Source organism: Anastrepha obliqua, chromosome 1 (assembly GCF_027943255.1).
Source record: "Anastrepha obliqua isolate idAnaObli1 chromosome 1, idAnaObli1_1.0, whole genome shotgun sequence".
Taxonomy (NCBI): Eukaryota; Metazoa; Arthropoda; class Insecta; order Diptera; family Tephritidae; genus Anastrepha; species Anastrepha obliqua.
This window is the reverse complement of record NC_072892.1, coordinates 9025923-9041591: the sequence shown is the minus strand read 5'-3', so window position 1 is coordinate 9041591 and position 15669 is coordinate 9025923. Positions and strand designations below refer to the sequence as shown.

General features: G+C 37.9%; 1 protein-coding gene across 1 annotated transcript; it reads left to right on the top strand.

Moving 5' to 3' along the window:
- The first annotated feature begins 2213 nt into the window (after positions 1 to 2213).
- Positions 2214 to 3307, top strand: LOC129244626 (piggyBac transposable element-derived protein 1-like). Its single transcript, XM_054882359.1, has 3 exons — positions 2214 to 2305; positions 2356 to 3074; positions 3215 to 3307. The coding sequence occupies exons 1-3, from the start codon at positions 2251 to 2253 to the stop codon at positions 3233 to 3235; spliced, it is 795 nt and encodes a 264-aa protein (XP_054738334.1). The 5' UTR covers positions 2214 to 2250; the 3' UTR covers positions 3236 to 3307.
- The last annotated feature ends 12362 nt before the right edge of the window (positions 3308 to 15669 follow it).

The window sequence follows — 15669 nt, the reverse complement described above, 5'->3', positions numbered from 1 at the left end:
TTGCGTAATTTCGTGGCTATCCTGGATGTTGTCGACTGTTTTGTGATCAGGGGTTCGCCTCAATGCGGAATATTTGTTTAAGAGCAGGTGTTTTATGTTTCCTGCTGAACAGTATCGGGCCCGGATTTTCTTCTAGTTCTCAACTTATACACCAAACTGATAGTCGGTTGAGAGATCTTTGTTGAAGATCACATAGTGGTGGATGGTGTGTTTATGAAATTATCTTATCTTCTATTGACGTTCAGGTTCCACATAAGTGGAGAGATCACCCTATCTTGTCGTGAACCCCTGACCGGAAATTTCTTAATGGATGTTTCCGAGGATACTCTTCATATTTAACTCAATATGATTTTTATTCGGATTTTGTTATTGTTGGAGCGGTTTGCGTGCAATATTTTTCTCGCCTCTAAAATGATTTGCGCTTTTTGTTCAAAAATTCATTCCAGCAAATCTCTGCACCTCTCATTTGGTATATGAAGTGATATTTACAGCTATGCATTTACCCAACTCTTTGAATAGTAAAGACTCATTTCGAGAGGCTCCCGGACCAAAGCTTATACTCCATGAGCCGTAAAGTTTAAATAAATAAAAACTCATCATACACTTCTCTGTACCCTCGGTTTTCCACACTCCCTACGCTAATAAGTTATTAGTTAGAAAGTATGTGAAATTGAGGGCTACCTATTTCTGAAAAATTAATAAAAGTCTATCAGCGACAATGCTTTGATATAATTTTTAATAAAAAATGCGAAATGGAGGAGTGAAAGTTGAAATTGCTTGGATGTACATATATGTACATAACAGTACTTGCATGCGCTCACGTTATATTACTTACGCACGATAGAAATGCGAGGCGGCACCGGCGCAAGTTAACGTTTGCTATGATCACTTTGCTTCCCGTTCTGCCAAAAATGCGGTATTTGTAGTAAGTGAGCCAAAGTGAGTCAACAGAGCTTCTGGCCGCGCACCTTTGCTCTACACGCCACTCTTTCTTCCGTGAGTTGTGAGTTAAATTCCTGCGAATTCATTGCACGAAATTGTGCATGACTGCGAGCAAAAATATTCCTCAGTCTTCATTATGCTAATGAGCATGTAAGGTGTCACTATTCTTGTAGTTTTCTGCAATGCGCTTGTCCTAGCAGAAGCTTAAATGGAACAAATGAATGCCATCAAAAGCAAGCGACAATTAAAGAGCAAAAACAAAAACAAAAAAAAAAACAACCAACAAGTCCCACAGTGCTTAGAATTGTTGGCTTGATAAGTACAGGTGAAAGTTGCATACACTTGGGGACCAACTTTTGTGTGCTTGTTACATGTGAATGTATGAGTAAATATTTCATATGTAAGCAACAACTAAGCCATGCGCGAGTTAACCCTCTACCGCATATAACGCCAAATATGGCTTTTACCATTGATTGTGTTGTATTTTTATAAAAACGGGACTTAATCAAAAGAGAAAAATATTTATCACATTCTATGCTTTGTTTTCTTCTCATACGCAAAACTAAATATTGTCAACAAGTGTTTTAGCTACCTTTTCCGTTATCTTTTTTTGAGTGCTTCAAGTGTGAGAACAAAAGCAAATTTTGAAGTGATTTATGTGCACTATTGCATAAAAAATAAAAGCAAGACTACACCAAAAAATATATATTTGTATAGAAAGTGAAGTTATTTCTTGAATAAAAATATAATTTATATGAAAAGTAAGTATCTTGTGTTTGATTTTTTGTAAAAACTGACGAAGCCATATATGGCGTTTCATGCACTAAGGTAAATAATGAACTAACATATGTGTATACATATTTCTGTTTTGTTTTTGATAAATCGCAATGGAATTTCCTAGAAATGAATGTACGATCATTTTATGGTAACTTAAAGTATGTTTATGAAGTTAATAGAGGTGATCAAAGTGATGATGACTACATATCTGATACCGACGAAGAAGACTTTGTAAGTAAACCGCCAGAACAGGAGCATATTTATGTACCAGAGGCTGATGATACCGATGACTCAGATGACTATAACAAGCCTTCTACATCAAATGCAAAATCTGCTAAAAAGCCTAGACCTCCAATTTGGAAAGAAATTTGTTTGCCTCCTTATTCGAGAGAAAATTTTCCATTTCAAGGAGATTTAAACCTTCCTGACTTTATTGAGGAACTGGAGACACCAGCAGATATGTTTAATTTTATTTTCAATGACGATTTGATGAACTTTATTGTAGAACAATCGAATTTAATTGCATTACAAATGGATATAAATAAACCTGCCAATATTACTCGGAACGAGATTGATCAGTTTATAGGTGAGTTCAAGTAAAAAAGTTAAAAAAATTACTTATAAAAATTATTTCAGGCATAACAATATACATGTCTTTGATAAAACTACCATCATCCAGACATTATTGGAACACATTCATTGGCCAAGAATTTGTACGCAACGCAATGACATGTAACAGATGGGAAAGCATCAAACGATTTTTACACTTCAATAATAATGAAAATATAAGATCACCAGGTGAACTCGGGTTTGATAAGCTCTTTAAGATTCGACCATTGTTAGACAAAATTCGTGCTCGATTGTTGCTTGTACCCAAAGAAGAACATTTAGTGGTTGATGAACAAATAATTCCCACAAAGTGCCGCCATCATCTCAAACAGTACAATCCAGCTAAACCCCACAAATGGGGATTCAAAAATTTTGTCTTGAGCGGAGTTTCAGGTTTTAGTTACGATTTTGATATATTTGCCGGAGCTCAAAGCAATACATTCCCGGAAGGAGCACCAAATATAGGAGTAAGTGGAAATGTTGTAACGATACTAGCAGCTACAATACCAAAAGGAAAAAACTATAAACTATTTTTTGATAATTGGTTTAACAGTCCGAAGCTTCAGGTGTATCTAATGAAAAATGGTATATTACCTTTAGGCACAGTAAGATTAAATCGTGTAACAAATTGTAAGATGCCAACCGAAAAAGAAATGAAAAAGTTAGGCCGTGGAAGTATGGTTGAAAAAGTAGCAGATATTGATGGAGTTGAACTTGGTCTGGTCACTTGGTTTGACAACAAAGTGGTAAATATTCTTTCACCCTATGTCAACGAAAAAACGGTACTGTAAAAGAGAGAAGAAGTATATTGAAATCAATTCTCCTAGGGCAGTTGATGTATATAATTATTATATGGGTGGCGTTGATTTACTGGATTCTTTACTAGGCCTTTATAGAATACAACTGAGGACAAAAAAGTGGTATAAAAAGATTTTTTTTCATATGATTGATATGTGCGTTGTCAATGCTTGGATTTTGTGACGTCGAAAGTCGAAAGAATATATGCCGTTGTTTGACTTCAAGCTTGCAATAGCTGAACATCTTTGCAAAGTTGGTAAATTGAAAAAACGAGGACGACCTATATCCACACCCTCAAACTCTCCATCGGCAAGTAGAGAAAATATATCTACCAGCAGTAAAAGAAGAAAGCGACAGGACTTCCCCTTGAGTTCTGTGCGGACGGACGGAATAGGCCATTTCCCGAAATGGATGAAAAACCGACAACTTTGTCAAAATGATTGCTCTTTTCGCTCATACACGCGAAAAGTGCAACGTGTTCTTGTGCTACAACGACAAAAGGAACTGTTTTACAAGTTTCCACACCCAATAAATTTTTTTCCCAAAAATAACCCTAAACGCATATAAGGCCATATATGGCTTCATTTTTTTTCTTCCAAACCGCCAAGTGAATTTTTTAATTTTTGTTAAATACGCAATAAATTACCCCCAATCAACATAAATTTACGGTGTTTTATTTATTTTCATTATTTTAAACATTTCCATGCAGTAGAGGGTTAAGGCTGCATCCCTGTATAGTCTTAAAGCACAAATACCATTAAACAAAGGAATTGTTAATGATTGTAAAGCTTTTTTTTTATTTTAAAGCAAAATAAGTTTGTAGAGTAGGGCGTATAATTTAGATATGACCGAACTTTATACTATACCCGGCGCATGCTTTTTGTCGTACAGGGATCATATTTATAGCTTTAACAATAATGGCTCGTTAGTCTTGCATCCTTTGCGTTTCGATTGGGGGAGACCAATCGCTTATTTTCAGGCACATTTTTTAACTTAACTTTCAAATAACGTTTTTGAGTAGAAACTCGACTCATGAAAACCGGGCTCGGTGCGATTTTCGAGGCTGTCAGAGGTTTTTTTCCATACAAATTAAGATAGTTTTTTTACTGATAGCAATTCAAGTTTATTTGATATCTTTAGGAATGTTATCATCACAATCCCAGTCAGACGATTTTTCAATAGTTTTTGAAATGATGACTGTATTGAAGTTGCAGTACGAGCAATCCAGGGAGTAGCAAAAACACATATTGGATTTTTCAGGTCGATATTTCGCAGTGACTTATTGATAGTTGACTTAAGGGGTAGAATTAAAAAAAAAATTGGATTTTTTTTGTATTGCATTTGCATAAAGTATAATATCTTGAAAATATTGAGTGAAAATTTGAAGTGAATCCGACAAATACTCTTCGAGTTATTCAACAATTAACAAAGTGCGATCCGGAGGTCGTGCGATCCGGAGGTCGATACCAAAACTTTAAATGCGTTTTTCTCAAAACCATGTTTTTTTAACCGCTTAGAAAATTTCAATAAAATTTATACTGCTTTTGAAAAACATAAAAAACTCGTGCCTGATCGAAGGATTTTTTTTTACTATTAATTCTCGTTTTTTTTCTCAAAAATCTGACAAATATTTCCTGAGGCCGCCATATTGTTAATTTTGAAAAAAAGCTTCGATCAGGCACAAGATTATCTATTAATACAACTAATTTCTTTTATCCGATTGATTTTAGATGAATCTTCCAGGACTTGTGATGATCACCGCAAGGGACTTCTGGAGAAACGGGCTCCAGACAAACAACAATAACCTTTACAATTATTAATTTTTTTTTTTAATTTTGTTAAAGTAAGCATTTGTTAGTAAGCATTACCAGTATAACTTTTTGGTTTGGTACAAATGTTCTGTGAAACTATTCTCCAACTAAAGCTAAGGTCTTCGAAGCCCTTTTATTTCCTTTGTAGACAACAGGCATATCTGTTGCTGATTTCCCAATAACCATTGTTTTTTACTTTATGAATAATTTGTTGAATTTGTTCAAAAATGGGTTGATGGAGTCCCTCTTATTTGACAATTTTTCTCCGCAAATTTTTAGCCATCGTATTCCATGCCTCTTTTTAAAGTTTGCTAGCGTGGAAGCCTTCAGGCTATGCCCGAGTTTTTAGCTTGTAATAACTTGTCTTTCTCTTTTAGCATATCCCTTGTAATTGGTAAGTTTTTAGCCCTTTGATTTGCAAACCGATTGAACAACACTTTTTCCATTTTTGGAAACTCAGAAATCTTAAGAACTACCCTTTTACTTGGACCGTAGTCAGATCGCGTAACAAACTTCTTTATGGACAGTTTATTTTTTTAATACGAGCTATTGTTGCTCTATGCAAATAAACACATTTAGCTAATGGGTTAATGGAAATTCTCGTATTTAATTTGCTCAGAATCCCAGTTTTTTTCCTTTTATTGTAAGCAGCTTAAATTCTGTTTTTGTCATTATGAGACAACTCCATGCAACCGCCATTTCGTCAGGCGCTGGTTGGGTTGGTTGGTTTAAGTGGTGATTCTTCCAGAATCCAACTAGCGCTTCCGCACGATTTTGTTGCCACATCCCTGCTACCAACTTGTTTACCAGTTATTTACAGCATGACTATATCCAGTCTGTGCGGTTGAGGAACCTTGTCAGGTTGTTGACATCTAAGCCAGACAGCTGTTCCAGACTCTCGAACAACGGTTTACCCAGGGTTAACATTCTGTCTTTCCTTTGTTTTCTTTTTCTCCGGTTGTTTACAACTGTGACAGTATGTGTTGTGAGGGATGCCCATTTTGGCTGCTTGTTCTCCCACAGACCAAAAGCCAGTTATGACTGCAGTTAGTCTCCAGGCGTCCCGTCGTTTCATGTTGATCAATGTTGACGATTGCTTAAGGTTGTAGGTGGGCCATAACGTTCTGATAATTTTGCATTTTGTCTGGTCTCTCCATCTACAATCTGCGATTCGAAGGTGGTGTGGTGTGAATACCGATTCTGCAAGAGCGTTATTCATGGCAGATCTCCTTCTTGCTAGTTCGCCCGCTTTTTCATTACCTTCGATGCTCCGATGTCCCGGGATCCAGATTAAGCTAACTTTAGGGTTTTCGCTCAAGGTGGTGAGGCTATTCCTGCTTTGCTCCACCACTTTTAGAAGTTGTTGTAGCTGAACCCAGTGCCTGGATTGCAGCTTGGCTATCCGAAAGAATAGCGATACTGTCCTTAAAAGAGGGATCTGCGATTAGTAGCCTACAAGCTTCCCCAATTGCCAATTTTAAGTCTATGAGATTATATATAGTACCAGCTCCAACACCACAATCCATTTTACTGCTGTCTGTATAGACTGTAGTGTAGAACTTGTTTAGTGAGAATTCCTTATTCCATTCTTTCCGATATGGAAAGAGATTGACAAAATTTCTGCTGAAAGTCACCGTCGGGACGATGTAGTCAGTCCTCTTCGAGGTATACTGGCATGTCCATGAGCTTTTTCCTTCCAGCGACCCGCTTCATTTAACCTAAATGCACTCATTGTTGCCATCTTCTTGATATGTAGTTCTACCGGGATAACGTGTGTCAGCACGTTCAGGGCCTCCCTAGGACATGGTCTGATCGCACCGACTGTTATTGCACAGACTGATCTTTGTATTCTGCTAAGTAATTTGATATTGTATTCTCTCTCTAGAGCTTTCCACCAAACTACAGAGCCATACGTTAAAATTGGTCGTATAACCGCCTTATATAACCATAATGTATACTTGCGTTGAAGACCTCATCTTCCTCCCAGCATACGTTTACAGGCATATAAAGCGATTTCTGCTCTCCTTACCCGTTCTTCAATGCTTGATTTCCAGCTAAGTTTGGAGTCCAGAATTACCCCTAAGTACTTTGCACTGGATGAAAGTGAGAGGGTTTGCCCGTTAATGTTTGGTAGAGTAAAAGTTGGTACCTTATATCTGATCGTAAATAGCATGAGTTCTGTTTTACGGACGTTTAAACTTAGGCCACAGCCTGTAGCCCAAGAGTTAAGCTCGCTTAGCGCCCTTTGAATGATCACACTGATCGTATTGGGGCACAGTCCTGATGCCATTAACACCACATCATCAGCGTACGCAACCGCTTTTACCCCTTCTCCATTAAATTTTGTTAAGATTTTACTAATAACACATAACCAGAGGAGTGGAGATAATACTCCCCCTTGTGGAGTGCCCCTGTGGACTCTTTTTGTTATGTTGATATTGCCCATATTAGCTCTAATTATCCTGGTTTCTAGCATAGAGATGATCCAATTGCTGATACAATTCTCCACCCCTAAGTCTATTAACGCCCGTTGGATAGCATCAGTGCTAACGTTGTTAAATGCGCCTTCTACGTCAAGAAAAGCTGCCATAGTGTACTGTTTGCTTGCTGGAGACCCCTCTATTGTTCGGATTACCTCGTGAAGTGCTGTCTCCGTCGATTTGCCTTTGAGGTAAGCATGTTGTGCAATTGATATACTGCAGCTCTCCAACGAGCTTCCAATCTGTATGCCTAAAAGCCGTTCAAATGTTTTTAGAACGAAGGACGAAAGACTAATTGGCCTTAAGTCCTTCGTTGTTTCATGTCGCCTTCTGCCCACCTCTGGTATGAAGATGACTCTAACAGGTTTCCAGCTATTTGGAATATAACCTAGATTTACACACGCCTTGAAAATTTCCATTCAGGCGCTACCTCCCCTAAATTCATTCAGCTGATTCAACTCAAAAAATGTCATTACAAGAATGATATCGACGGTACTTCTCCATGCCTTATTCTCAAAAATACAATATACAAAGAGCAAAAGAGAGAGACAAAACAAAAATGAAAAAAAAAAAAAATGTCGCAAGTTTCGAGATATTCAAGTATCGAGTTTCTACTGTATGGTTAAAGTTATTTAATTTAAGACTATATCATAGTATTCAAGTGAATTTTTAATTCAAAGGCCTACTTCCAACTATGCAGAAAAGTTTTTGGGCATGCTAATTAATGATGGCTTTCCTGAAGGATGAGTTCTCTGATGAGCTATTACGTGGCAAATTTTAGTCTTTTAAATAAACAGAGACCATTGTAATTGCTTAGCTGTCCGATAATATACCATTGTAGAGTATTAAATACCATACACAAACAGTAAATAAAATAAACAAAATAAACTTGTAAACTTTTCATATGTTTCAAATAGAAATAGTTTTTATGAACAGAGCTGTTGTGGAGAGCGTGTATGGAGGTAAACTGGTATAGAGACAAAGTACGAGTCTGCTGTATGCTATTTCTGTGTTGGGGAATGTTACCGTTAAATATGATAGTATGAGTGCATTATCTGTGGTGTATGGCGCATCAGAATTTGCGCATCATGTAATGAATTAATGTTTGCGCAATGAGAAGAGGGACATCATGTTGAGTCTTAGCATGCTTTCTTTTACAAACTACAGTTACAGAAATACGCATATATTTTGATGTGTTGGGATATGTCATTTGTTGCTCATTTTTCTTTACAATGAGAATCATTTTGAATCCCTAACAAATGTTTTGTGTTTTATGTGACTGTTAGTTTGCTTTTATTGTTTTTCAATTGAGTGACTCGATTGTGTGCAGTTAGAGGTTATTATTGTTGGGGCTGATTTATTATTCCTGTTTAATTTTGGGGTTATCTCTTGGTAATTCTTCTTTTTCTGAGGTATTTCCGTGTTGGTTGTGTTAGTTGCTTCATTCCCTTAGAATTTCTTTACGTATCTGATTAATTGGGAACTATCTTGAACAGCGGCCGGCAAGTTGTGCCGTTGTTAGTTGGTTTGGGTGCGTTTAGTAGTTTTGATAAATTTTGCTCATTGATTTTCGTTTCTAACTAGAAGAGGAATATTAAAGGAAATTATATAGCGAGTGTTTGTTTTTTTTCTGTTTTTTGTTACTGATTTGCCTTTTCTTTTAGGGGGTTATATACAGTTAGAAGACCGAAAAGTGCGAATTTCCCAGAATTTTTTCTGAGAAAACTTTTAAATTTATTGATCTAAAAATTTGTACACGTATTATGTTATCTTTTAACTGTATTTTAAGACTTACTACTAGTAAAAATATTTATTTGGAAAGGAGCTACAGATGATCTCCGGGAGCTATCTCAAATAAGACGTTTTGCGGTGGCCACTGTATCTCTGAACTGGATCCTCTGAAAGTAAAAAACCATAGAGATTTCGTTACAGTAATGTTAAATGTAGTAATTAATCGAAGAAATAAGCAAAATAAATTTCCTTGACAAAATGGCGATTTCTCAAAACAAAAAAACTCGATTTTTTACGAAAATTTCGACCTTTGTTTATAAAAACAAGAAGCTCGTGTTAGCATTTGAGACTAATCGGTTTAGCCGTTTTCGAGTAATGTTGGTTACCGACTTTGAAAACACCATTTTGAGAAAAACGCGTTGAAGTTTGAAAAACACTTTTAAGCATTCTGAAACGCCTTTGTAAATTTGCCTTTAACTTCGAAAATATTCATCGGAACGATATATATAATTTTCTGTGTGTATTCTTAAGTATATGTATGTACAATAAGAAAAAAAAAATATATAAAAAAAATTCTAACTGTATATAACCCCTTAAAGCACGGTTCCGCTAACTCAAAAATTTGTGATTCGGACGCACCAAACGCTTTTTCAGCTGTGAAGTCCGAACTTTATTTTTGATCTGTGAGAATAAGAAAATATCACTGGATGCCAAATCAGGATTGGGGGCCAAACTGGAAACCCCATCAATTCGCATCACATGTTTCAGTCAGTGTATGAGAGAGCTTTTGTAGTCAGTGTTGAGGAAGATCCGTCTTTTGCGATTGGGGTTCTTTCGTTCTCCGTTGATATACACTAGTGGTCAATAAAATAGGTACTCCAATGCTCATACGGAAAATTCAAGTTTTTTTAATTAATCGTATCTGATCTGTTTTTATATCATAAATTAATATAACGAATATAACTAACAATTCAAGTATATTTTAAAAACTAAACTCGACTCAGCGATACATTTGTACGTTTTTTTTTGTTTTCGAAGATTGACAAGAAGCTTTCGCTCCTCAACCCACCTTTGAAAGGAATTCATATTAATTATTTATTATTAAATGAGCTATCTAGTTCGCCTCTTACTTTAGCTGCTGCTTTTTCGAGTGGCATAAGCAAATCGAAAGACAAAGGCAGCGTACCTATTTTAATGATCATTTGTGTAAGCATCTACTTATAATTGGTCGTTCTACGTTACCTTGCTGGCGGCATTCCAACTAGCTTTTGTAGAATTCGTCTTCTTTTCAAAGTTCCATACTGTCGATTGTTGTTATGCTTCGGGTGTATATGTATAGATTTCTGTTTCCGCCGCTTGTCATGATCTTTTGATTTATTTCGATTAAGTTTCGTCAATATCCGGTACAGACCGTGAACCAATTTTCGTGCAATATTGAATGCATGCGTGTGGAATTAATGCCCAAGCACACTTTAATCACGCGGTATGACATATGACTTGTTTTTCCGATGTCAGTTCGCGCACAGTATCGATTTTTTCTGGCAAAACAACTGATTTTGCGCGACCAGTACGAAATTAATGCTACGGTGAAGTGCCACCAAGATTGAATTTCGGGAAACCAACGACACACGGTGGTGCGAGAAGGTGCGTTTTATCACGAAAAGTCATTACCTACTGTTGCTGGTTTAATCTACGTTGAAAGTCGTAGGAAGTCATCACATCAAAAGTTTTCTGACTTTTTTAACAAATATAATGTGAAAGTACCTGCATACGGCACTAGTCGTAAGACAAAATGTTCTGATTACGATTACCTTAAAAATATGCAAATTCGCGAGGAAATTATCAAATTTGACATCTTCACTCGAAACTTAAGCACCTAGTGCGAAAATCACCTCATAAAAATAAGCGATTCATGTAGCTCGAAACTTCATAAATTTGTGGCTAACGTAGGCATACACCTGGTACCAAGAAACTTTAATACCCACAGACAAAATAAGGTAGTTGGTACTTAAATAACGAGTAAAATATCGCTTTCAGAAAGTATGCCCCAATTTCAACTAACTTTTGCAAAAAAATCTCTCAAAATGCGCATCTGCCGCCTACAGCTTGTTTGCAAACTACTGCACTGGTAAATATAATTTAGTATTGTTCTCCCTCGTACTTGTTCGCCTACGCATCATATCCAAATGTGTAGGTACCTCCGTACCTCTAAATATGATGTGAATGTGCGCAAATACGAGTAGATCTGTGTGTATATCGAGCCCATCTGCTAAATAGATGCGAGTGGTGGCTTCAGCTCTTTTGGTCGACTGCTTTTCAGATAAGTGACCGAAACTGCGTGCATCAGCTGGAGATGTGTAATAGACTCATTTATATTGCTTTACTAAATTGCTCTTATTGCTGTTGCAGTTAATTAAATTGTAGTCCAACACATTTGCCTACAGTTTTTGTGAAGGTTCTCGATACTAGTAGATTGGGCCGGGGTAGTTTAATGAAAGTCCGTACGGTAATTATTATGTTGTGAATTTAAGCAACAACAATGAGCCGCCGCATACGCAAGTGAATTGAGTTAAATATAGATAGGACTTGTCTTTCACTTTTTCCACGAGCAGTGCGTAGAAGTAGAATAGTAAGACGATTTGCATTTCCTATGAATGTATATGTGCCTACACTTTTTTGAAGTTGTGATTGGAACTTTCATTAACTTACAGTCACTTTCCAAATACGAACTCTTATAACTTCCTTCGTTCACATATTCTGCTCACTTATTCATGCGCTTCGAACAGACGATGATGTTGCCTTACCAACAGAAGTTTACAGCAAAGCAAAGCAAAAGTATAAAATGCAGAAATGAAATGATGACGATTCATCGGTTCCATATATTAACTCATTGAAGTCTATTGGCAACTTAAATTGCCAACCAAGATGTGGCGAACGAAACACATTGAATTTGTACCAAAGATATTGAAGTGTATAGTCTTGAAATGAAATCTACTCACGTCGAGAGGAAGGGCACCTGGCAGGCCAAGGGAAATCTGGAAAAAAACTGTGGATCACGAGACGGCTCAACTCGGGTTAAGCTGGAAGCAGGTGAAGACGTTATTCTGTAATCGGACGAGATGGCGCGTAGGTGCTGTTGGTGCCCTATGCTCCGCTAGGGATTCAAAGAAATAATGACTATGATGATGTTAATTCTTGAAACGAGTTTGAGTTCTGGATATGAATGAATTAAGGTTTTTATTTTTTGTTTGACAGCAGACTAAGTGACAAAATTAGAGAAATTTGTGACGACTAACAGACATCAGCCGGTGGAAAAGAGGAAGTTGTACAATGTGGAGGGATTATGTTCGTAGAATGTCCAGCAAACGCATCGTAAGTGTACCGATATGCGGTGGAATAAGCCACACTAGACCACCGGGGCGGCCACCGAAGAGATGGCACGAATGCTAGATAATTTACTGTGAGAATTATCCAAATATATTATTGTAATTTCCTAAATAAACGACGGTGAAGATTCTTTGTTTACCAGACGGAATTTTTTACGTGGGTTCTTATTGGCGTCAAAAACCCCGCTTATGATATGAATGCTGTTATCAACGCCCGAAAAGCGATATCTTCAGTACCAATGTGTAGAGCGAAACAGACGCCAAATAACTAAGATTTGATCAAATCACTGTCATTCCCGGAAGATTTGAATCGAGTGTAAGTTTTACAAAGCAAGGTATCTATTTACCACCCGAGCGGGGGTTCCAAATACAGGTTGGAAAAGGTGAACTGCAAAGCCTCATATTCCTTGTAGTACCAGAATTAAGTCTCCAGTCAATCATCGTATGCGCCGATTCTACCAGCAGCTGAGATTCCATACCGCTCCGGACTGTTGGCCATGATGCTGCACTCCATACGAATTCGAGAGGAACTAACTAACTAATATACTAATTAAGAATACAAACAGTCTTCGTCTGCCATTGCATGTGAGTGCTCGTCGTCAAGTTATGTCCCAAATATTCCTTCTTCTTCTCTTCTTGATTGCCGCGATATACGCTGAAGCGATTTTGGCCGAGTTCAACAAAGCGCTCCAGTCTTTCCCTTCCTGTGCTGACCGATGCCAGTTGAATATTTCAAGTGAAGCCAAGCCCTTCTCCACATGATCTTTCCAACATAGATGAGGCCTTCCTCTCCCTTTGCTACCACCAGCTGGTACCGCATTGAATACTTTCGCAGCCAGACCTTTTGTATGTATTCGAAAGATATGACCCAGTCAACGAAGCGGCTGGATCTTTATTCGCTGCGCTATGTCCCTCATACAGCTTATACAGCTCATTGTTCCGTCGCCTGCGATACTCGTCGTCGCCAACGTGCAAATACCCGAAAATCTTGCGCAGAATCTTTCTCTCACACACTTCTAGTGAGGCGTCATCGGATATTATCATCGTCCAAGCTTCTGCGCCGTGCGATGATGAGGGCCTTGAAGAGTGTTAGTTTTGTTGGCCGAGAGAAGACTTTACAACTCAGTTGCCTACTTAGTCTAAAGTAGCACTTGTTGGTAAGAGAGATTCTCCGTTGGATTCCAAGTCTGACACAAAAGTAGCACTTGTTGGTTGTATCCTCCAAGACGAAGCAACCCAGGATAGGTGATTGTGCGGTGGGTTTGGAACCCGCCACGTAAAAATCCCTCCCTTTGTAAACATTAGTGCCGAAAATTTCGTGAGTCATATAATTTCAGATTACTCAAATATTTAGCTACGAAATGTGCAACACGAACCGTGAGTCTTACAAAAAAGCTATTTCACTTGAAAAAAATCACCAATTTAGAATTTTTATTACTTTATTTGAAAGTTATGAGGCACAATTAACAGGCTTTATTGACTGAAAAAAGTGCGTTTTTATGTCGATTTGCACAGCCAACGCTGAACTCAGCGAATTGATGTATCTAACTCGCACTAATTGATTTACGAGCATGGTGGCTATCGAGAAGATAAAGTTTGAAGCTGCGGCGCTAAGAATTCGCGATGAAAGATTAAAGCTATAACTCTTCTTATATACACTTATACATCTTTGTGTGTGTGTTAGAATTGACAGCTAAATTAGCAAACTAATTGGTCACTCAGTTCACTGACTCATCGTTTGACGCAATGCCCCCTAGAACGCCGACACGCATCAGTGGCAATTGAGCAACCATGAGAGAGCAATAAAAAAAAAACGCACGACAAATGCGTAACAACAACGGTTTATTGCGTGAAAGTTAAGATATTTTCGCATTGTCGATGCACATCAACATTTCGAAATGGCAGCAAAAAGTAAGTGCAATAGCAAATGATTTATATGGGTTTGCATGCATGATTACTGTTTTTGTTGAGTGATAGAAAATTGCCTGCTGTGCTTTTTGCCATCTTTTGGCGTGAAAATTTGCTCGTGTTTTGCTATTAAAATTAGAACTAATGGTCACGGAGTCATTGAACGATTTGTATGCGACAACTGACAAATGAGCAACGAAGTTACTGTTGGTGCTAATACGCGAGTGCCTATATACATATGCAATTATGCATGCAATATTTGTTGTTGCTGCGTATGCAATACGTTGATTCAACTAAACGCACTTAATTAGTTTACATAGTGTACGTAAATACTTCCCGTTTGCTTTAAAGCGAACGCGCCCGACCTGAGGCGCAGCTATCGGCAACACAATTGTCACGCATTGTTTGGCTACTGGTGCCAACAGCTTGTGGCATTACGCTATAATTTATGCCACACAACGTATGACCGCGCTCAGCTTTGGCAAGTAGCGTCAGTCAGTTCGCTTGACGTCCGCTGCTCTACAAGTACGCTAAATGTGTATGTATGTATGTATGTGTGTATGATGCTAAGTTAAAGCTCACAATGCAATGCACTATTTTTTCATCGATTTGCATTCAAGTGGCATTTTGACTTGCGTTGCCTTCATTTTATTTCAGCGATGGCATGGCAATGTCCTACACAGTTGATGGGTGCTGCCGATATGTCGATTTGCAAATGAGTTGAAGTGGTCAGGGGAGGAGGTAAGGTGGAGAAAAGTTGCAACGTTTGCCTTGACATTTGGAATAATACAAAGGCAGGAAAATATAGCAATAAAAAGGGTCTTTCAAAAGTGACGCCTAGTTGCCAGTGGTGAATGATTCCTATTCGTTCAGAAAATAGATTCATATATTGAGTTATATTCTTTTGATGAAAAGCTATGTAAGTTAGGTTAGCCTGGTTGGCAACAAGCCACGCATAGACCTTTTGGTCCCTAGCGATACCAGATGGAGACCTCTATCAATACCGAAAGTAGACACCATGTAGGATGTCAGCGCTTTTGGCGAATCTAAGCAGCGCTGGGAGATCCGCTTTTGAGACGTCTTCCAGACCCTCACACAATGGGGCTCCCAGGCATTTTAAACGCGTTTTTAATAATGCCGGACAAACGCACAGAAGGTGGTCTAAAGTTTCCTCAACATCCTCTCCGTATTTCCTGCAGTGTTAGCAATCCCTTGTCGCATCTTTTA